At 42.9% G+C, this 23,014-nt stretch overlaps 1 protein-coding gene across 2 annotated transcripts in view; it reads left to right on the top strand.

Moving 5' to 3' along the window:
* Nucleotides 1–23,014, top strand: part of PLEKHA2 (pleckstrin homology domain containing A2) — a 571,168-nt gene that overhangs the window by 276,917 nt on the left and 271,237 nt on the right. For both annotated transcript variants that reach the window (XM_085634579.1, XM_085634580.1), the window contains one exon: nucleotides 3,220–3,383. In XM_085634579.1, coding sequence (XP_085490705.1) covers nucleotides 3,243–3,383 — 141 coding nt within the window. In that variant the 5' untranslated portion in view covers nucleotides 3,220–3,242. The remainder of the gene's footprint in view (nucleotides 1–3,219; nucleotides 3,384–23,014) is intronic.

Genomic DNA, 23,014 nt, shown 5'->3' with positions numbered 1-23,014 from the left:
CTACGACTACAAAATAATACCGAATGCAGCAACACGCACACTTTTCAGAATTCCAAAGCCCACCTCAGCTGCTCCGGCTCTGGCAGACCTTCACTGGTGGACAGTCCAAAAAAGAATACAATTCAAGTCCCTCTGCTTGGTCCATCGAGCTGTACATAGAAAATGACCCCTCCCAATCCAGCGTCTAATCTCTCCCTATGCCCCCATACGAGCCCTACGTTTTGAGGGTCAAGGCTTTCCTCTGGTTCCCAGGAATTAGAAGGCAAGGGGAGGTGGAGGCTCCTTCAGATTTCTAGATCCCAAGCTCTGGAACAAGCTCCCTTCCCGCATTAGATGGGAGGAATCAGAAATCTCCTTTAGGAAACTACTGAAAACCCATCTATTCTAGGGACACACAGATATTCTTATTCAGAGTGAAGGTCCTTACCAGCGCTGGGAGCCCGTTGGGTAGACATGCGCTATATAAATCCTTGAAAATAGAAATAGAAAAAGGCCTGTGGGATAGTACCTCTATTAGGCGATACCCCACCACTCCAGACCTTTGAAGTCGCATGGACAAATTCAGGTGTGTAACCACTTCCCAACACCCCCATTTATGATCTACTTCTGCCAGAGGTGCAGTGACTTGTAATTGTAAGTCAACTACATTCTATGAATCTTCCCATTTTAGTCTACAGACAGTTGTCGCTTTCTGCTGGCCAGACCTATTGTTTCCTATAAACGTAGAGTGAGTTTTGGGGTAGCCCCTTGCTCATGATTGAATGTGTTTTATTTTTAATCTAGCTTACTTTCCTGCTAATGACTTTCCCCCCTGTTCTTTTGCTTACCTCATCCAGGAGCATTTCAGTATTACATTATTCTGACTGGACGAGTTGTATCATATCACTGTTTAGTTAAAAGTATATTTTTCTTTATTTTACTTTCAGCACTCCATGGGGTTAAATATGTTTTATTCTCTGTCACATATTCTGCTTTCCCTCTCACATTCTCCCCAAGCTCATACATTGGTTATCTCACCCCCAAACCTGCTCAGTTTCTTGTTGATTTCTAAATATCACCCACCCAGCTGCAGTGTTGCTCCACCCAATTCTAGCCACTAAGCTGTGTTTAATTTCCCCCCTCCCCGTCTGCTCTACAATTGGTTCCCTACCCCTCCCAATCCCGTCTATTTCCCCAATTATTTATTTATTTTGGAGGGCCCGCAGCTGCAATTTGCCTCTAGATCACTCCTACTTTATCATGTGCCTTTGCACACATTTGATTTGTTCTCTTTTTTTCAGATTTGCTGCTCTGACGTGGTTGTCCTCTATTTTGGGAATTAAAAAAAATCAAAATGACAGGTGTATCGTGGCTCACACCCACTCACACGTCATCAAACACATATGCGCATACATCATGATGCATGTGTCACAGTGCGTGCATGTATCATGATGCATCACAGCCATCTTTCAATGGGGTTCCTTTAACAGGAATCCCATTTCAACTTTGGCAGACATGCACATGTAAGCATTTTGATGCATGAGTTTGCAGGCTGGCAAGCTGAGATCTATAGACTTTACCAATGCTTGTCTCAGTTGTATTTTCCATCTGAATCAGAGAACCTGTCATGCAGTGTAAAAGCAGCAAACTGCTACTGTAACACCACAATCTTTTCCAACAGTTTGTTTCATAGAAGCCACTTTAGTCTCGAATTTCCCAATGTTACTTTCCTTGTGTCTCTGCATTTGTAACCGGAATCTAAAGAAATCATGAAATAATTCTGCAGTTTTTGAGTGAGGAAATCTGATTTATTGTTACTTCATTCCTCTGACCTTCATGCTTAGTACGACCAGATTTGAAACAAATCAGTCTGTACCAACAGGGCCGGACTGGCCGTAGTGGGCACCGTGCAATCCCCCAGTGGTGGGGGCCGGTTTTTGGCCCCTAGGGGCCGTTTTTGATACAGGGCCGTTTTTGCAGCATAGCCAGGGGCAGGGGAGGAGGGGGAGGGGGGGGGGGGGATTCCAGCCGAGCACTTTGCCAGGGCCGGTTTTGGTTCCCAGTCCGGCCCTATGTACCAATCTCTTTTAATTAGTATTCTGTCATGGATACTAAGGCAGGGTCTTGTGGAGTGAGCATTTGGTCCCTCAACAGATATTCCAGAAGAGGGAAGCAGGAAGAATGTTGCTTTTAAGGTATGACCTGTACTGGCCGAGGATCCCCAATAAGATCTTTGCTTTGTCTATCTAGAGCCTTCTTCATGAAGTGCTGATTCTGAGAAATAATCACATAGAGCCGTTGTCTATCCTTCGAGAAGCCCCTTCCTGACTTCCATCTTCCATTGCCACAGAGCTCAGTGCTGCAACTTATCTAGTGCAATGTTTGCCGCAATGTGTTCTTCCTGATGTCTTTCGTACAGGAAGCTAGACGCATGTCCTCCTGCTGGCTCACCACCAATCAAAAGTGGTGAGGATCTTGTCTCTGCTAGCCGCTTCATATCGCTGGCATCATAGTTATTCCTAATGCTTTAAAACATCTAGAGGGCATTGCCACACAGAAACAGCACAATGTGAAGTGCTTGCCCACCTAGAAGACTCCCTGATGGAACCTCAATTTCACATCAGCAGAACCATTCTCCCTCCAAAAACCCCAATGCAAAGAGCTAAGTGGCAGAGAATCCCAAGGGGCCTGAATGCCACTTGGCTCTTCTGCCACATTCGTGGAGCATGCTCACTTCCACCCTCTTCAGCTGGAGATTTCTAACGGAAATGGTATATGGACATGGGTATGCATAAATCTGTGGAAGTGGCAGAATAAAATAACCAGGAACAGTAGTTAAAGTGAGAAGCAATAGGAGGCCCAGTGTTAAGAACTCCTCGGTGTGAGACAGCCAGCCTGGTACTGGAGGGAGAGAGCTTGTTTGTATCATGAACGTTGAAGATGGTGCTGGGGTGAAGTTAGGGGTTTGAAATTATTACAGGCTAAGAACCCTAATGCAAGCGTGAACTGCAGTAATAGTCAATTTTGCTGGTGCCCAATCCTGATCAAGATTTGGCCCTGATGCCATTGTTAGCATTACTGATGAGTTTTTGGTTTTCATGTGAAACAATATATGGCAATTTTCAGATCTAAGAGCAATTTGCATTCTTAACATATAGCCATTTAAACCTAATTTACTATGTACACAGTCTGCAATTTGGAAAAGGCAATGCTAATTTGGTGACACGTTCTTTTCCACAGTGTAATGCTAGAAGGAAACAGGAATGCCTTACGTGGATCGGCAAAACCGAATCTGTGGGTTCCTGGACATAGAGGACAATGAAGCCTGTGGCAGGTTTCTCCGTAGGTACTTCATCCTGGACACCAAGGCCAACTTTCTCCTATGGTACATGGACAACCCCCAGGTAAGACCGCAGGAGAGGAGAACCAAATGTGTTGAAAAATAGATCAATATATTTTATTCCTTTTCAATGTTTTGCTGTGCATCAATGTGCTGACTGGTCAAAACTCAGTTGATACTCATTCTATTGGTGTTATGGAGTAGGGTAGTTTTATTTTAAGTGAGTGCATTAAATGTCCTCCTTTTTACCTCATATCAGAGTTTGTTGGTGTTTCTTGTCTAGTTGAGACTGAAGTGAAGTGATTTTCATCACTCTGTGTAATGTATGGCATAGAGTACCCCCCTGCTATACATTGAAAGGATGTTTGCAATTCAGCAATGGGTTCCGTGACCATATAGAGGAGAGGTGCTTTAGAAGGTCATGGAACTTCAAGGTGACATGCAGTATCTTTATAATATACGGTGGGGGCTCTTTATTCCTTATAATGCACGGTCACACCACAAACCTTCCCACAAACAACATAAATAGGATAGGATGTTTCTTACAATGGAGATTACAATTAGAATCTCTAGTACAAAATTTAACACACCAAAAAAGCTGTAGATATTTGTTGCAAAAAGATATCAGAACCATTTGAATATGAATCAGATTTTAAAAAACGCTGTAGTTCACAATTTGTAGAAACATTCAAAGTAGGGTTGCGATTGTTCCAAGAGAAATCTACCCACCATTTGTTCCCATTTTCGGCTACTGCAAAGGCCTACACAATACTTGAATAGAACTTTAAAAAAATCATCTGTTCTCATTTTTAACATAGCCCTTCTGTCATTGTTAACTTAAATTATCAATCAGGGATCATTAAGGCAGCTCTGGGACACATTTTAAAGTGCTTTCTACTTATAATAACTATTTTAACGATATACAGATAAGGGAAAAAAATACCGGCTTTAGGTGATTTTCATAATTTTTCTATCAGTTGGGATATTAAAATATTGTTCATGCTGGTAATAAAAAGCCAGGTGGCAACCCAAATGCAGAGAGAGGCTATCTTTCCTATGATTAGCAAAAGTGTGTTGGAAAATACCTCCTTTCTGCTTAGCACTGTTCATCTGGAAAAAAGAGCAGAAGAAGGAAAAAAAAGGTTTGTTTTCATTTTTTGAAGTGCAGCTTTTATTATGCTTAGGGGCCTGCCTTTCCCCTGATTTGCTAGTTCTGCAGCAGGCATTGTGATGTTCAAACTCATCCCTTATAAGTTATTACATTTGAGCGGCTACGTCATTTCTTTAGTACAAGCGACTAGGGTTGGCACAAGACCCTTGTATTAAGAAAATTAGAGACAGATTTTCATACAGGAATTGTAGGCTCACCTGCATTATATTGTACTTTTCGATTGGACGCTTCCCAGCCCTATCATCCAGTAGCACATTATTTTTCATCGTTTCATGCTTATTGTGTAACAACTAGAAATAATGAAATCTTACAATCCAGGTTCGAACCTATGAGGTGCTAGTTAGTAAATAGTTTAATTACTACCGAGCTGAAAAGCAATTCATCAAATTTGGGTAAAAAAAAATCTGAGTCTGGACTGGCATTTGAAAATGAGATCTAAAGGTGTATAAATAGCATTTGTGTTACCAAGTCAGAGGTAGAAAGGCATATCTGCTGGGATTTGAATGTGTGACTTGCAGATTGTACACTAATTTCAACAATGTATATATTACACAACAAATAATGCTCTGGTGTGTAAAAGTTTTAAATTAGTTTAGTAACTGTTAACCAACCAGTCCTACTGTTTTGGATAAAACACTAAAGGAAGTTCTTTAATTCAAATAAATGGTGTGATAGGTTGGTAAATAGTAACAAATAGTTTTTACACTTTGTTGCGAGCTGTTTACACCTTTCTGTAGAAAAGGTAATATTGTTACTTATAACTTCAAAATCACATTATCGAGCAGCTGTGCAGCAGATGCTCATGTTGCTAGTCTGTATCTTACAAGATTCCCTTTCCTGAACATAAGATTTTTAATGTGGTAGATCAAGGTATTATCAGGTCATCGGAAACAAATCGCACCTTTTTTCCCAAACCCATGTGAAGTTGACATAAGTAAAATTCTTTCCTGTGGAAAGTAAGGGGCATATTATCAAGACACGACGTTAAAATTATTGCCGCTTTAGCAGCAGAAAACTGCGGCTAAAGCGGCGATAATGGGCTTGATAATATACCTTTGAGAATTCCCATAGAAGCCCAGGTTCTGGTGTCAACATGGGCTTCTATTGGAATTCTCTGCGGCATATTATCAAGCCCATTATCGCCGCTTTAGTGGCGGTTTTCTGCCGCTAAAGCGGCGATCATTTTAACGCCGTGCTTGATAATATTCCCCTAAGTTCTTCATTAGCAATCTTGCCGTTAGAAGACAAAGGCCGTGGTTTTTCGCTCTTTGCTTGGAAACGTTGATCAGTACTATAGGATAAATTGGACTGGAAGGATTGATACAGTTATTTGCAGACCATCACCCAGTCTCTCACTGATTGCAAGACAATGTGTGCACAACAGTTACATCTACAGCTCACTTCATTTAATGTCCATTATTAGTTGATAAATCCTTTAATATAGACAAATTTGTTTTCATGGGACTACGAGCATATTTAGGAACTAAAAGGCTACTTCAAAAATTTTGAGCATGCATCACTTGAGACTTTTTTGGCATTGTCTCGTCGTTTGACATTCTTGTTTGATGATGTTGGCCCATTCATTGACGACTGATGACTTCTTTAACAGAAGGGGCGTAAATTCACCCCAAACTGCGAATAGTGATCAAACAAAGCCAATGAGCGTGGCTCTCTCCCTTCCCCTATCAGAAGACTTGGTTGGGGTAGCGTAGGGTACGCCCATGCCCTGAGAATATTTTGAACAAATGACTCTAATGGTACATTTTACAGTGCATGTGTGTCCAAGATATTGACTAAAATGCCAATGGTTTTATAAGCAGATCCGTGGGGCACTTACGAAATATTCCAGTAGTACAGGGTCTGCCAGGTGAGCCACATTGTCCCTTGGACTTTTGGGTACACTCACTAATGCATTTTAAAGCATTTCTACATGCAATTTCTGTAAAATCCATTGGTTTAATTGACATACAAAACAATATACGTATAACATTTAAGATGTCTATTTCCATTTTTAGAAAGTACAAAACATATACCTTTATCTTTATTTCTACTTTCATTTCCTTTGATTTTCCTAATGTACATCCCACATAAAGTCACAGTTACATAAAGTGGTTTTAGAGCTATTTAAACAGGCACAGATGTGAAAACGAAAAGGTACGCCAGTGACATAGGTGGCAGAGCTGTCTCTATGATCTTACAGGCTCAGCTGGGCAAGGTTATTTTCTTCTTATAGACCCACACACCAGGCACCAGATACATATACTGTGTGTTGTCTGATTTAGGGATTTTGGTTGATGGAATAAAGGCGTACAAAGTGGTGGAGGATTTAGGCCCACCAGCCTACCTTTACTCCACCTGCCAAATTTAAAGATGTCCGCCGGGCGAGCGGAAATCTCTATACATTGGCAGCAAACGCTACATCAAACAAACCATGAGTTTGTTTTTGAAGCATTAAAAACTAATGACTTCCACAACTTGGGAGTTTTCGCCCATGGTGTGTGGGTAATATTTATTTCATTTTTACTGTCCCTCACCACCAGGATATACCTGGCGATGACTGACAGTAAAAAAACAGCTATCTGACCTCCCACTTTAAATCGGGTGGGCAAATGGATGGCTTGCCTCCGATGACCTGAGGCATAAAGTTTACTACATCAGGTACACCTGACGTTTCCCTACCCCTACCCTTAATAAGGTGGGCGGACTGAGTCTGGAGAAGAGGGTACTCGGTGACATTGCATCTCCACCATACTCTAATAATAAGGTGGGCGGACTGAGTCTGGAGAAGACTCAAATATTCTCCAGCTGTTACATTCATATGTTTTTGGTGTTAGTTGTTGTGCAAATGCACGATTTTACAGTGTTGTGGAAGTCTACACCTTGACAGTATAGATATTTTCTGGAGTTGCATACTCAGGGCTGCATACATGCTGGGATATTTATTGTTTTTCTTGCATGTTGGTAAGTTAAAATAAATTGAACGTGGAAAAACTTTGAAGAAAGGATGTATGCAAACTCAGTCACTGGCCTCTACTAGTGAGATAGTTCCCGGTCGTTGATAATTTCGTGGGACTAAAGATTTGTGTCAGAAATATTGAGGACATAAATATTGTGAAGGTAAGTTTCTATAGGTAGGCAAAGTTTTACTGCATATAATACAACATATATGTACCTTGACAATATATATATATCGTCAAGGTACATATATGTATTTTAATTATATATCTTTAAGGTACGTAGATGTGGAGTTAAGAATAGAAAATATATACTTACCTATTTGCACTTACCTTCTCAATATTTTGGTCCTCAATATTTTTGACACAATATTCCGTCCACACAATATTTTTGACTTTGATATTCTGTCAGTGATCCTTCCAAGTCGCAGACTCGGTCTTCAACCTCGGGACTGTTCCTGACTTTGATTCTCGATTCAACCTGTGTTTATGGGTTCATCTGAGACATTGCAGAAGGTCCAGGCTTTCCAAGTAAATTTTAGGCCCCTTTTGGAGTACCTTCAAACCCTATGCCTCATTTGCAGTAGTCATAGGGAGAGCAACAAAGATTTTAGACCTTCAACTACATACTATGCAGCTCAAAACAAGGAGGCCCAGCTTTTCTTTTGCAGAACTCAACTCCTGGTAATCAAAGGCTCTACCATCGGGCTTAACCCTAATGCGTTTCTGACCACTCTGATAGACAAAAATGCAAGGAGGTGTATGACGAAAACATGTTCTCCGCAACCAGCCTCGCTGTCAGATCTGTTGACTCCAGTAGCCTCCGTAATGCTATTCACATGTGTTGTGGGACATGGTGGCTGACATCTTACCAGCGGTCCCAGATGACCTTCAGACCAACCTACAACAGATTATACAGGATGATCAAGACACACCTAAATATGTCATCTCTTTGGTATGGACACTACTGACTGCTTTGGTAGGCCAGTCTTTACTAGCATGGTGCTTCCAGAGCATGTTTGGATTTAACTTTACTTGGTTTTCCCAACAAACTCTAATGGACCTTCGCATTCAATGGAATTAGATGGCATTGTCTCTTCTGAGAAAACACAGACTCATCCCTGGAGAGCTTTAAGGAGAGTAAAGCTACAGCACACTCTGTTAGACTGGTACCACCTACACAGCAGTTCCTTTAACTCATCACCACACATTATAGACTCCACACAATCTCTGGGAATAACACTTGACAACTACCTGAACATGAAGAAGCACATCAGTACTGCCACCAAAGGAGCAAATTATCAAATTAATATTTTAAGGAGATTAAAACTCTTCCTCCCCTATGATGACCTCAAATCAGCGGTCAAAGCTCTAGTTATTACCAGGTTGGACTATAGAAGTGCAACCCTTTGTGGCCTTCCTAGTTCCAAACTGGCACCTCTAAGGGCCTCTCTTAACGCTGCTGCCAAACTCAAGAACAAAAGGAAACAAACACATCCCCATGGATCTAAAATCCTTGAACTGGCTACCATATGAGGGAAGAATGCAACTAAAAATTGCTTTCATGACTCACAAGGCCATACACTACAGCACACCAAGCTACTGGGCACAAACATGTGCATTAACTGGTGGATGCAGATCCTCTAGAAGCACCAGCACCTTGTTGCTAAAACCACAGATATTCAACAAAAGAAAGCTTGCAACAGAGCCTTCTTGGGCATTGCCCCAAAAATTTGGAACTCCCTGCCTCCGGAAATTAGAGTGATCCCCTTTACCGCATCCTTCAAAAAAGAAGTGAATTCACTGCTAATATACACATTTCTGCTCTAGGTTCACACATTTTGACTCTTAATATTCACCCATTATTATTATTCGTCTGTTGGATTATGTATATTTTCCTATTGACTTGTCCTATGAAGGCTACTTTCCTCAATTTGCTATTTTGCTCAGTGTGTACTTCTCTAATGTATGTGACAGTTCTCTTGTTTCTTACTTGCTACTAACTTCATATCACCTGTAAAGCGCGCTGATACCCTCACTGGTCATGTTTGCTCTATATAAAACATTATAAATAAATAAAATAAATAGGGGCAATTAACTATTTAATTCCCTCTCTGCTGCAAAACCACTTTTAAGGTGCCTTCAGCAATGCAGTTACCCAGTAGGTGGTCAGATGAATTATTCCCGCCACAGATGGCATAGCATCACATTAGACAGATTTGTACTCTAAATTTTTGAAAATGGATGCACCCTCCCTTTCCTTTCAATCCCTCCAAACATGCCTTCTAAACAATATTGACTTCCTAATGACCAGTTGCCTATTTTGCAAGGGGAATTTATTTTGGACAAGGGAGTAATAGTGAGAGTTCCCACATCAGAAGTTGAGACTGGTTGTTACTCTTTTTAATATGTGTTGCAGAAGAAGGACAGAGGCCTTCCTCCCATCCTTGATGTCTGTACTTTTTCTTCAGGAACAAGTAGTTCAAAAAGCTCACCCTGGCCATAGTTATGAGTGCCCTGGATCCAGGAGACTGGAAGGTGACCTTGGATCTTCAGTACTCTTATTTCCACATTTCCATCCTTCAGTCCCACAGGCGCTACATGTGGTTTCATGTATGCCATTAGCACATTCAGTTCTCAGTGCTCTCCCTCAGGTGTTCACAAAAGTAATGGTGATGGTAACTGTCCATCTTTAGAGGTTGGGAGCATCAGTCTTCCCATACCTCTAAGACTAGTTGTTGAAGGGGGGATCGCTTCATATGGTTGTGGATCGCCTCCATGTGACTGCCAATCTGGTGACATCACTGGGATTTTCCATGAATGTGCCAAAGCCACAGCTGGTTCCTTCACAGAAACACCTCTTCATTGGTGCCATCTCTCACTTGGTGCTCTTCTGAGCCTTCCCTCCGCCTCAATGAGTTCAGGCCATACAGGCTGTGATCCTGATGTTTCAACCCTTGGCCTGGGTCTCAGTGAGAGTGACCCTGAGGCTTCTTGGCCTCTTGACCTCCTGCATCTTGCTTCTAGACCATGGTGGCACATGCATGCTCTGCAATGGGATCTGAAGTCTCAGTCGACTCAGCACCAAGAAAACATTTCAGCTTCTAACCAGGTGTCAGAAAAGAGTGCAAAAGATATGCAGTGTTGGCGGATGGACTACAGTTGGGCAGGTGTCAGACCCTTCTCCCTAATCCACCCATGGCTTAAAGTCATGATGGATAGATCGTTGCAGGATTGGGGTGGTCATCTGTGAAAGATGGAGATTAGAGTTCTCTAGTTTCTGTTGGAAACCCGTCTCCACATCAATCTTTTGAAGTTGCAGTTGATTCAATTTGCAGCAAAAGGCTTCCTCCTGCCCATCAAGAGGTACCAGGTGAAGGTTCTCACAGACAATGCCACAGTCATGTGGTACTGCAAAAAGTAAAGCTGAGTGGGGTCATGCATCCTGTGCCAGGAGGCCCTGTGCCTCTTGAACTGATTGAATCATCAGAGCAATTCCCTGGCCATGCAGCACCTGGCAGGACCTATAAAGAGAGGGAGTATGAACTCAGCCAGAAATGCCTAGTGGATCAAAATGCTGGCTACACTTAGAAGTGGCACAGGCCATCTTCCAACAATGAGGAGAACCCTGGCTTGATCTTTTTGCCACTGCAGAGCATGTGCACTGTCCAAACCTTTGTGTATTGGAGTTCCTTAGGCACTTCTTGTTTGGAGATGCCTTTCGTCTGGATTTGAACTCTGAACTCCTGTATGTGTCCCACCTGTACCTCTCCTGCCTACGATTCTCAAAAAGATCAGGAACGGCCAAGTCTAAGTCATCTTAAGGGCTCTGGATAGGGAAAGGGGAGTGTGGTATTCAGAACTTTTGGCCATGAACATTTGTCCTCTGATCAGCTACTCCTTCAGGAGAACATGAGACTGATCCTTTGGAACCTGCACCTGAGCCTGCACAACTTATACCTCCATGCTTGGAAATTGAGCAGCAACAGTTGATGACCTTTGACCTCCCTTTCGAAGTATTGAGTGTCATTTTTGCAACCAGGCACCCCTCCACTAAGAACATGGGAGAAGATTGTTGTTTAGTGTACATTCCAACATATCCATCCATTGCAAGCCCAGTTGTGTGATATACAACTGTTTTGTTTATCCATAGCTGAGCAAGGCCTTGCTGCGGTGATAGTTAAAGGCTGTTGGCTCTATCGGCCTTCCTATGGTTTCCTGATCAGCTATCCTTATTCAAATCACCTGTTGTGATGTGTTTCAAAAGGGCTGACTCATATGTACCCGTTAACACCATTTGTGATGGGCCAGTGGGACCTCAATCTAGTTCTCATGTTCCTGTTGTGCATCTCATTTGAGCAAATGCACAGCTGTCCTCTTCAATTGTTTACATTGAAGAAAGTGTTTCTCTCAATCTCTCTCAATTCTTCAGCCACAGAATCACTCCATTTACAGCAACTTCAACCTCATCGGACCTCTGCTGCCACCATGCCTACTCCAGAGTACTGTAACCCATCAGCTCCGTGCTCACATGCAGTGTGAATGCCTCCATCTCTTCTGCGACCTCCCAGATTCTTGGAAACACACAACTGTCCCCCATTTGCCGAAGCAACCCTCTGGAAACCCTTCAACACTCGCAAACCACAGTTCGATGTTCCTGCTACCATTCCCAGACAAGGTCTTAGAGAAAATCATCAAGACACCTCAACAAATACCTCAATGACCACCAACTTCTCGAAACTGCTCAGTTGGGTTTCGGACCCAACCACAGCACAGAAACTACCCTTAACACCACCACAGATGACACCCACATGAGTCTGGACCGAGGAAACATTGTGGCCCTCATCCTCTTGGAACTCTCTGCAGCATTTCACACAGACTCCCATTCCATCCTCATTCAGTGCCTACATAACATTGGAATCCAAGGACGCGTACTCCAATGGATCTGCTCCTTCCTGACTGGAAAGACCCAGTTAGTCAACCTGACACCGTACACCTCAGACGCCACAACCTCATCTGTGGAGTTTTGCAAGTATCCTGCCTGAGACTGGCCCTCTTCAACACATACATGATCCCTCTAGACAGCATCATCTGCTTCCTCTCCTATGCTGACGACACATAACTGATTCTCTTCCTCACTGATAAGACGCCCAGTATCTGGATCCAATTCAATGCCTCCATGACTGAAATTGCCCACTGACTGAAGGCCAACTGCCTAAAGCTGAACACTGACAAGACCTGAATCGTAATCTTTGGGAAGAGCATATCACTGTGGGACTTCACTGGGAGGCTAACAGAGGAAGGACTGACATACTCTCAACCACCCCTGCCAAGAACTTTGGGATCGTCATTGACAGCAAACTCGACAATGTTATCAGCACCTCATGCTTCCATACCCTGAAGATGCTGAGGAAGATTTTCAAATCGCTCCCAATCAGAACCCGGAAAACAGTCATACATACGTAGGTTACAAGCAAGCTGGACTACAGGAACACTTCCTAAGCCGAGAAAATACAAAAATCACCAGAAGACTACAGAACATTCGGAACTCTGTGGCCAGAATCACTCTCAACTTTCCATGCCGCACTCACATCACATCTCAACTGATGGAGCTCCACTTCCTCCCCATTCACATGGAGGACAATTAAAGATCCTCACCCACTCTTTAAAGACACTACATACCAGAGGCCCAGAATACCTCAACAATTGCATCTGCTTTCACAAACCTCCCAGAAACCTCCGCTGTCTGGACCCCTACTTGCACACATCCCACACAAATGGAAAACCAGATCAGGCTGTTGAGCCTTCTCCTAAAACGCTCCTAAAGAGTTGTATGACCTGCCACTATACATAAGAGCCTCCTCCTCACTTTTGGAATTTCGCAAGAAGCTGAAAGACCTGACTTTTTGAGTAGTCCCACTATGCCCTAGTTGTGGCTAGACTCACACCTGTTCGGGACCAGGAGATAGTGTACTCTACACATCTGCATAACATAACAATAACAGCAGTTTGTTGTGAGAGTGATTTACAAGCACTCCCTGTCCAGAACCGTATAAAACCTTCTTTCCAGACAAGATATTGCTAAGATGCAAAGCAGCATTACCCCATTAAGCTGCTAAGCTTTTCCACATACTACAATATATTACCTTGTCAGCTTTCTTAGCCCCTCCTCATCCATACAAAGAGAAACAGACGCTTCATCACATAGACACAAAGAGGGCTCTGAACTTTTACATTGATTGTAGCAGGAACTGCTTGGTGGCCAGACATCATTTTGTGGGGTTCTCTGGGGGCGAACAAAGGGAAAGGTGTGCAAAAGCAGACCATCTCCAGATTGTAATTGTAATTGCATTTATATAGTGCTTACTACCCCTGATCAGGTGTCAAAATGCTTTTTGGCAGGTAGCATGCTACTCCGGAACTCAAACAGGACTAGTGGGTAATTAGTAAAGGAAAATATGAAATTAATTTGGACATGTTAGTCTGTAGTTTGATTGAAAAGGATAGTGGAGGGATAGAAGAGGGAAGGGTCTAGAAAGTGTTTTTTTTGGAGCTCATAGCAGTAGGAGGAAGTTTGGGATGAGTAAAGGGGAGGTCGAGGGGGAAGAGTCAGAGGGAAGGGTTCAGAAAGTCTTGTTTAGGAGATCTGAATAGTAAAAGAGGTATGAGATTGATGCAAGGAGGGGTAAAAGAGGGAAGAGTCTAGAAAGGGTTATTTTGTGGATCATAGTAGTAGAATAGGGTTAGGGATGAGGCAGCGAGTAGAGGTAAAATATATATTGAGAGAGGTATATATATGGGTGAGAAGTATGGTAGTGCATTGGCGAGAGTAGTACAATGAGGTTTGAGATGAGTCAAAGAGTGGAGGTAGAGGTTATATTGAGAGACGTATAGGTTGAGTAAAGGGTAGTGCATTGGAAATGCTGAATTAGAAGTAAAGTAATGAATATAAAGATACATAAGTACATGGAAGGTATATATGTGTAAGGAAGGTAATACATGTATATTTAAGTAGTATTTAATAAACTCAGACTTTCAAGTGTTGCTGTACTTTAAGTTAATGTATTTGTTTATATATCTTTTTTTGTAATTCAATAGTGAAGCAATTGTAGATAAATAGCTATGATAACTATTTACTTGTTTATGCAGTCACCTATAAACATGTTAAACATAGAATAATATAACTGTAATTAATATGTAGATTTGTTAAGTAGAACTAACGAATACCTATATATTTATAAACATACTTTTTTATGCACGATTTTACAAAGCAATGCACATAGCTAGGTACACATATATAGTCCAAATAAATGCTATATACAGAGGGATATGCTGTATATTTAAGTTTGAGTATGATGGTTATGTGGGGGTAGAGCCATCTCTTGAGTAGTCTTTCAAAGATAAGGTAGTTATTTGTGGATCTTATATTGGGGGGTAAAGAGTTCCATAGTTTGGCTGCTTGAACAGAGAAGGATGTGCCACTTATGGTTTTTTTCTTGTATGGTGGGATTTTGAGGCGAGCTGCCAATCCAGAGTGGATGTTCCTTTGTAGAATGTATTTTGTGATTTTATTCCTGATGAAGAGCGGTCCTGTTCCATGTATTGCTTTGTAGGTGATGCACAGCAGTTTGAATGTGGATCTTCTGGCAACTGGTAAAAAATGTAGTGCCCTCAAAGCAGGGGAGATGTGGGCTTGTGGCTTTATAAGTAAGAGTAGTCTGACAGCAGAGTTCTGAATCCGTTGTAGTCTTTTCATAGTTGTTAAAGATGATCCATGGTAGAGCCTATTGGCGTACTCGAGTTTAGATACAACAAGAGAGATAGCAGCCTGGACCACCTTGTTTGGAAATTGCAGGTGAGGAAGATGCGCCACAGAGTTTTTATCGTAACGGACCTTGATCTTGTTTGTTTGCCCACTTGGGCATTCATTGATAGCTTGTAGTCCATGGTAATTCCAAGGTTTCTTACTTCCTTTGATACTTTAGGCAGTGTGCCCAGATTGTCAGGCCATGTAGTGAGTGGGTCATCATTTTTCCATTCACCACATTTGAGTATTTCCATTTTGGAAGCTTTCAATTTGAGATGGCTCCATGTCATCCAGTGATCCCTGTCTCTGAAGCAACTGAAAATTTGTGAGTTTCCAATGTCTTTGGGGCTTTCCAGTTTAAGGAGTATTTGTGTGTCATTGGCATAGTTATAACTTGTGAGGTGAAAATGACTGATCAGTGCCAGTAATGACTTCATGTAGATGTTGGAAAGCATTGGTGCGATTATAGAGCCTTGAGGGGCCCTGCTTTTGTGAAGTATGGTGTGGATGACAAAGGGGGGTATGGTTGACGTTAGTTCGAAGGTTTGTAGTTTGAAGGTAGGATGTGATCCAGTCAAGAGCAGTCCCCTCCATGCCGGCTTGGTAGTGTCTTTATATTAGAGTGTCATAGTCAATTGTGTCAAAGGCAGCCAAGAGGTCCAAGAGAAGTAGTACAGCAACCCCATTCTGTTCAACTGTGTTCTTAAGGTCATCCTAGATGGCAACAAGGGCAGATTCTGTGCCTCTTCCCGGATGGAATCCTGTTTGGAAGTCTGAAAGTATGGCATTATCTTCAATGAATTGTGACATTTGGGCAAATGCTGCTCTTTCTATCAGTTTGCCCAGGAAAGATCCATTTCTAATTGGTCTGTAGTTGTTGGGGTTAAGCGGGTACAGTTATGGTTTTTTTTAGTAATCGACCTATGTATGACTTTTTTTTAGAACTTCTGGGAATATTCCTTTAGTTAAGGAATTATTGATGATTCTTCTTACTGGTGTGGCAGAAGAGGTAGTTAGAAGAATGTTCTTGAAGGTTTGTGGTGGACACTGGTCAGAAGGGCTGCCGGCAGGCCTGCTTGCTTTGACCAGGTCCATAAAAAAATTGTGTGATATTTATTGGAAGAAATGCGGAGTCTGGTTTAGCCTACTTTTGGAGGGTTGGTGCTGATATTTCTTCATTGTTTTAAATAGGAGTCCAACGTGTCTGCTTTAGTTGTGTAATGATTAGCCAGTTTGTCTCCAAAATCTTGAGTAATGGGATGAGCTCCTTCAAGGCAATTTGGTTTATGAAATTCGATGAGAATTTTATAGAATTCGTAAATGGGCACATTTAGCATTTTGAATTCTGTGTGAATAGTATATTTTCTTAGCTTTTTGGATTGGTGACTTGTAAAATCTGTTAAGTTTCTTTAGGGAAGTTTGTCTTGATTGGTGTTTATTTTGAGCCAGGTACGTTGTAGCTTTCTAATTTTCTGTTTTATCTCTTATATCTCTGTGTTTCTACAAGGTGCCTGTTTTCTTTTGTACTGTTGCATTGTTCTTAGTGGTATTACGATATCAAAAGCTTCCATTAGTCATTTGTATAGTTTTTTAACAGAATTTATTGTGTATAGATCTGTACTGGATGTTCGTTGTGTTTTTAAGTGTTCAAAACTTAGTATGTTCCATGATTGATAGGTGGATGTATGTAAGGTGGTTTTAGTTGTGCTGCTTTGTGTTGTTTTATATTGGAAAGCAAGCAAATGGTTGTCCTGTGCATTAAAATCTACCACGAGTTGGCTAAGGTACACTCTCCGGAAGCCTATGTGTTCCTGCTATTAGAGCAAAAGTAGCAACCACTGCACTGGTGCGTGGTGTGCAGGTCCTGGATATTGGCCAGGCTAAAATGTGGACGTCAGGTGGATGTCACTTCATATGTTTACTGAGCACTACTGCATGGATAACCAGGTGATGCAGGAGGAACACTTTACCCATTCTGTCCTGCAAGATTTTCTGTCATGAGTCATTACACAGACCCACTAGCTGGGGGGTACTGATTTGGTAACTATTCACAAGATGTCGTCTGCAGTTAGAAGTATTCATCAGAAGAACAAGTTACTTACCTTGGGTGGATACTCTATCTCACTGCAAATTCCTCAGTAACCCACCCTTCTCCCTTTTCTGTGGAACAGATTCTACATGTCCTTGTTAATAAAATTTCATGTAAGAGATCTGTACATTGTCACTATCAGATTACTAAGGTTCCGCATCTGACCGCGTGTGCTGATATCAGAAAAAAACTAACTTCAGCAGAGGTGATGTCGGGAGACCCCTGGGGAGCGGGACCCGCTGACCTGTCCTGACACTGACATTTTGCCGCTCCGTGTACAGAACATGGAGGGCTCCTTTAATTCTTCCTGGAAAGTGCAGTAGGAGGAGGAGCCAGGAGGGGGTGACGTCAGCCTATACCTTCTTATCGGGAGAGGACACCGATGAGAAAAAGGAAGAACCCAGATAAAGGGGCGCGCAAGCCGGAGGAGCCGGGAGTGAAGCGGAAGAAGAGAGGAGGAAGCCAGAGAAGCAGCGGAGTGATTGCCGAAAAGCCAGAAGTCCTGAAGCCCATCCGGAGGATTCGGGGAGCAGACTTACGCCAGGAGGCCAACGACCCCACCCGTCGCCTCCCCACTCTCCAGGAGGAGCGTGGCTGGATCAGGTACGTCGTTGGATACAGTGGTTCTCCAAATCACTGGGAGGGAACGGGTAAAGCTTTGAGAGTGGACACTGCTTTCCATACTTGCTAGATTTCATGTGGTGGCGGTGCTCGGTGGTCCCTCACGGTCCCTTCCCTATAGTGTAAAGCCTATAGAACCTTCCACTGACCGGTGGTTTCTTTGTTTTCTTTTTGTACGTTCCCCGACGTCACGGAGGAGGGCAGAGCTCCAAGAACCCCAGCCTGCCCTTCTAAGAACCGACGGAGGACAGAATCAATATCCACAAAACAAAAATTATTTTCTTTTGACTGTTGTTAATAAAGACAATCCAAACGACAAGCCAGGCATCCTTCATTCTTCTTTAAGGGCAGAGTGCCCTTGGGGTACAAACTTCCCCTCAGGGTTCAACGACACATTAGGTAGAGAATGTGGGCAACCTCCCTCTGATAGAAGATGGAAAACCTTATTACCCAAATGAGAGAGGGACAAAGTAAACTGGAATGGGCCATAGAGAAGAACGCCAACCAAGCTGAGATGGACCGGGCTGTGTTCACCTCCGCAATCCAGACCCAGGCGGACAACCTGACCAAACTGGCTGAAGAATAGTCCCAGCTACTGTTAGCTTTAGGTCAAGGGAGGGGGGCTGCTCTACCAGGAACAGTGGTTCCCCTGCAAAAGTATGTCCCGGGAGACGACCCAGTCTCCTTCTTTCAGAATTTTGAACGGGCCGCAAGGGCCAGCGCTTGGCCAGCAGACCGATGGCCGTTCTATCTGGCACCTCTACTCACTGGTGAGGCTCAGGCGGCATACCAAATGGCCAACAGGGATGGTACCGCTACCTATGGCCATGTAAAACAGTTTATATTGGACCGTTTGGGGGTCGACAATGAGGCACACCGCCTTAAGTTCAGACAAGAATGGGGTGTACCAGGTGACACCCCAAAAACACTATTTTATAAATTAAAGGAGGCCGCCGATTGGTGGTTCAAGCCCTTGGAGTCTACCCGCGAAGAGATCATGGATGAGATCTATCTCGAACAATACTTCGAGGCACTACCTTATGGGACACAAAGATGGTTGCGCCAACATGCGGGTCTGACTCTGGAACATGCCATAGAGATGGCCACATCTTACGCCAGGTCACAGAGCCGAAACATGGTAAAAGAACACAGAGAAAGCCTAAAAACACCCCAACCCGAGAAAGCAGAAAGAATATCGACTAAGCCTCCAATTGAGCCCCTAAAACCATGATACGGGAGACCAGATATCCTCACTTCCTCTGGCCCCCAGTGTTTTGAGTGTGGTGAGTGGGGGGCACATCACCAAATTCTGTAGACGGAGAAAGGAGAAAACAGAAGAAGAGCTGATGGATGTGAGCTATCTGCCCCGGTCCATTTCGTATGCCCAAGAAACGGGTCCAGTCTTTTATGTGAGTTTTAGCATGAATGGCCATCCAGTAACCGCCCTCTTAGACTCGGGTTGTAGGCATTCAGTAGTAAGGAAGGAGCTCATTCCCCAGTCTTACCTACTTCCTGGGAGGTCTGTTAGTATCAGGTGTGTACATGGTGACACAAGGGACTATCCGGTAGCCGGAGTCAGTCTCCGAACCGAGCTAGGCATAGAAACCCCTACAGACGTAGGGGTCCTGCCTTACCTTCCTTAGCCCCTTATAATAGGCATAGATAACTCCTGTTTTTCTAGCCTTATGTTAGGGAACCTGAAGAACAATCCTGGCCCTCGAAATCCCCACAATGACCTAATGACCGCCAAAACTTGGGCCATACACACACATTTTAGGACTGCCCAATTGAATGACAGTAGCCTTAGCAACGCATGGCAGAGCAGCAGAGAGACACTTAACTCCCCACGACGAACATATCCTTGCTTCATAGAGCAAAATGGCCTTTTATATCGGGTAGCAAAGGAAAGTGAGGAGCCCCAGTTGTTGGTGCCAACCAGGTTCAGAGACCAGATCCTTTTCTTTGCTCATATCCATCTCCTTGCGGGTCATTGTGGAGCAGAGAAAATGGCACAGTTTATATTGCAGAGCTTCTTCTGGGCAGGGGTCAACGCCCAGATAAGGAAATATTGCCAAGAGTGCCCAATTTGTCAAAAGAGAAACCCCTATACCCCTCTGAATGTTCCATTAAACCACCTTCCCATTATTGGCAAGCCTTTTGACAGAATTGGAATGGACCTCATAGGTCCCCTCCCCAAGTCCACCAGGGGTTACCAGTATGTTCTTGTAATAGTGGACTACTCTACCAGATATCCAGAAGCCCTTCCCTTGCGTTCGGCTATGTCCACCACTATTGCACAGTGACTAATAGAAGTCTTCTCGAGGATGGAGTTCCCCCGTGACACCATCATAAATCAAGGGACTCCCTTTGTGTCTAGATTAATGAAGCAGGTCTGTAGACAACTAAACATAAGACATATAAAAACATTGGTGTACCACCCCCAGACGGACGGCCTTGTCGAACGCTACAATGGCAGTCTCAAGCTCACCCTCAAGAAAATGTTAACCGGGGATGGGAGGAACTGGGATCAACTACTACTTTGGCTCTATACGTACCCAGAAGCCAGGTACACAGCAGCCCTGGGGTTTCCCCTTTTGATCTCCTCTTTGGGCAGAAACCCCGTACACTTCTGGAGATAACCAACGAAAGTTGGGAAAAGGATGGGGCCCATGAAGCCCAGTCCTTGTTAGACTACGCAAATCAAATAAAAGCATGTCTCCATAAACTGAGAACCCTGGCCCATGAGTCCTTAGAGAAAGCCCAAGGGAAACAGAAATACTTCTGCGACAAGGAGAAAAGGTGGAGAGAACTCAGTAGTGGAGATTGGGCTTTGGTTTTACTTCCCTCCTCTACTCACAAGTTGAAGAAGGAATGGCAAGGTCCTTTTCAAGTTCTGAGGAAGATAGGACCACATATATCCTGGGCCTTTCCCCAAGTATGACCCATATGTACCATATAAATCTCTTGAAGAAGTGGCTAGGCCCTCCACCCAGAAAAATCCATAGTGTCTCCACTGTAGAAAACCTTTTCCATATTGTCAATGCCACCGTCATTAACAATGATTTGACGGACAGTGAGGAAAAGGAAGTACACACCCTCCTTCTTTCCTTCAAGGATATATTTTCAGACAAGCCCGGAAGGATGCATTTGGCTGTACATTCAATCCCAACCCAAGAAGGAGTCATAGTTAAACAAAAACCCTGCAGGGTCCTTAAGCGACGTTGTATCGCCCTTCAGAACGAGGTTTCCCAGATGCTAAAGTCAGGCGTTATAGTACGATCTCATAGTAACTGGTGTTCTCTTGTGGTGCTAGTACCGAAACCAGATGGTAGCATCCGGTTCTGTATTGACTTTAGGGCACAAACAGAAGGAATAAGCCTAGCTGTATGAACTTCAAATGAGTTGGGCTTAAACACCTTGATCAAACTGCAGAGAGCATATGAGTGAATACTACCAGCCGCCCCCACTACCAAAATTAAGGACGGAAAAAGTTTTCCCCATTTGAACATTTGGAATAAAATCTAGCCAAACGGTATATTAAGTAGCACAGTTTTATAAATAAATATTAATAAATAGCAATATGTTTTAAGAGTCTGATCTGAAAGTACAATCATGAAATAATCTGATAGTTCACAGTTTGTAGAGTGAACTTAACCCCCGCACCAGATTCTGTTGGGGTTCTGCACCTTAGAAAATGTTGAAGAAAATAGGACTAAATTATGTTTTTTTACAGCACAACATTCCCAAAAAAATCCTAAAAAGCTGTTGGCTTTACAGCCAGTTCAGATTACATAGGTTAGTTGGTCAAGACATAGTATAATGTTTCAAACAGTATAAAGCATTTTTATTCGCTTCAGCCTTATGCATTTCTTTTCAATTTCCCATTCTGCCCTTTCCACAGAGTTTGTCTTCTTTATTCACTTGTACCTCAAATCTTTCAAAGAGCAAGAGAGATTATGCAAGCAGCATGTTTTGTAACAGTAAATCAAAATATCATGCAATAATGAAAGTACCTAAAAATGCCAAATGGGAATGCGACAGCGATTACATAATGTAGTACACGGCACCACTTAAAGTTTTGAGAGACTTACTTTGTGCCTAAGTGCAGCTGTTAAGAATTTGCTGACGGCATTAGGTACAAATTTAGATAATAGCATTTGCAGAAACAGATACACCGATTCACACATAATGAACTCCAGAGACCTCAGCATTGTCAAACGAAGCTTTCTCCTTTGATGAGAGATATTACAAAGGGACAAGAAGGGCTTCTGTCTATTTATACACTATTATTATTAGCAGAAAAGGAATGGTCAATAATTCCACACCCAAATCTTATTAGAAGGCAGGTGTAGTGTTTTAGGACTGTGAGCACTGGACCCAACGGCCCTGGTTGGTCATAATGAAAGAATTACTTAATCATTTGAGAGGTGTTACGGTGTGGTTATTAACAGTTTTGAGATAATTAGAAGTTTCAGTTTGAATGTTGTATACTGATGAATAAAGACGTTGGTTACGAGCTCCATGTGTGATGTGTTCTTGTGCATGCTCCCGGGTTGGGGAGGACGCAACAACTGGTGATGAGTAGGTGATACGTGCCCCAATGAAACAGGACTGCTTTCTCTGAGAGTTTGCTAGTGTTAGAAATGGGATTTCTGATTGGCTAAGGCTTGCGCCAAAGCCAGGCAGAAACCACCCCTCTTGTCAGGGCGAGGGAGTTACACGCTGAAAATAACCCCTGCTCACTCCCTTGATAGCTTGGCATGAGCAGTCAGACTTATCCCAGAGGCAATGTGTAAAACGTTTGCGCAACACACACACAGCAGCAATACACTAGGCACACCACAAAAGGAACTCCACACAAGGTTATATATAAAAATAGCCTTTGTATTATCATAAACACATTAGAATAGTAATCACACAATATACACTGTGCCAACTGGCACTAGCCAATATTTACAGGGGATTATATACACATGACAGGGCCAATTGGGCCACTGTCAAAACCCTCACAAGCACAAATAGTAAATATAGAACATAACCAGTAATGACTGGT

Source organism: Triturus cristatus, chromosome 11, assembly GCF_964204655.1.
Source record: "Triturus cristatus chromosome 11, aTriCri1.1, whole genome shotgun sequence".
NCBI lineage: Eukaryota > Metazoa > Chordata > Amphibia > Caudata > Salamandridae > Triturus > Triturus cristatus.
Note: the sequence above shows the minus strand (reverse complement) of the source record. Positions and strands in the feature narration are given on the sequence as shown.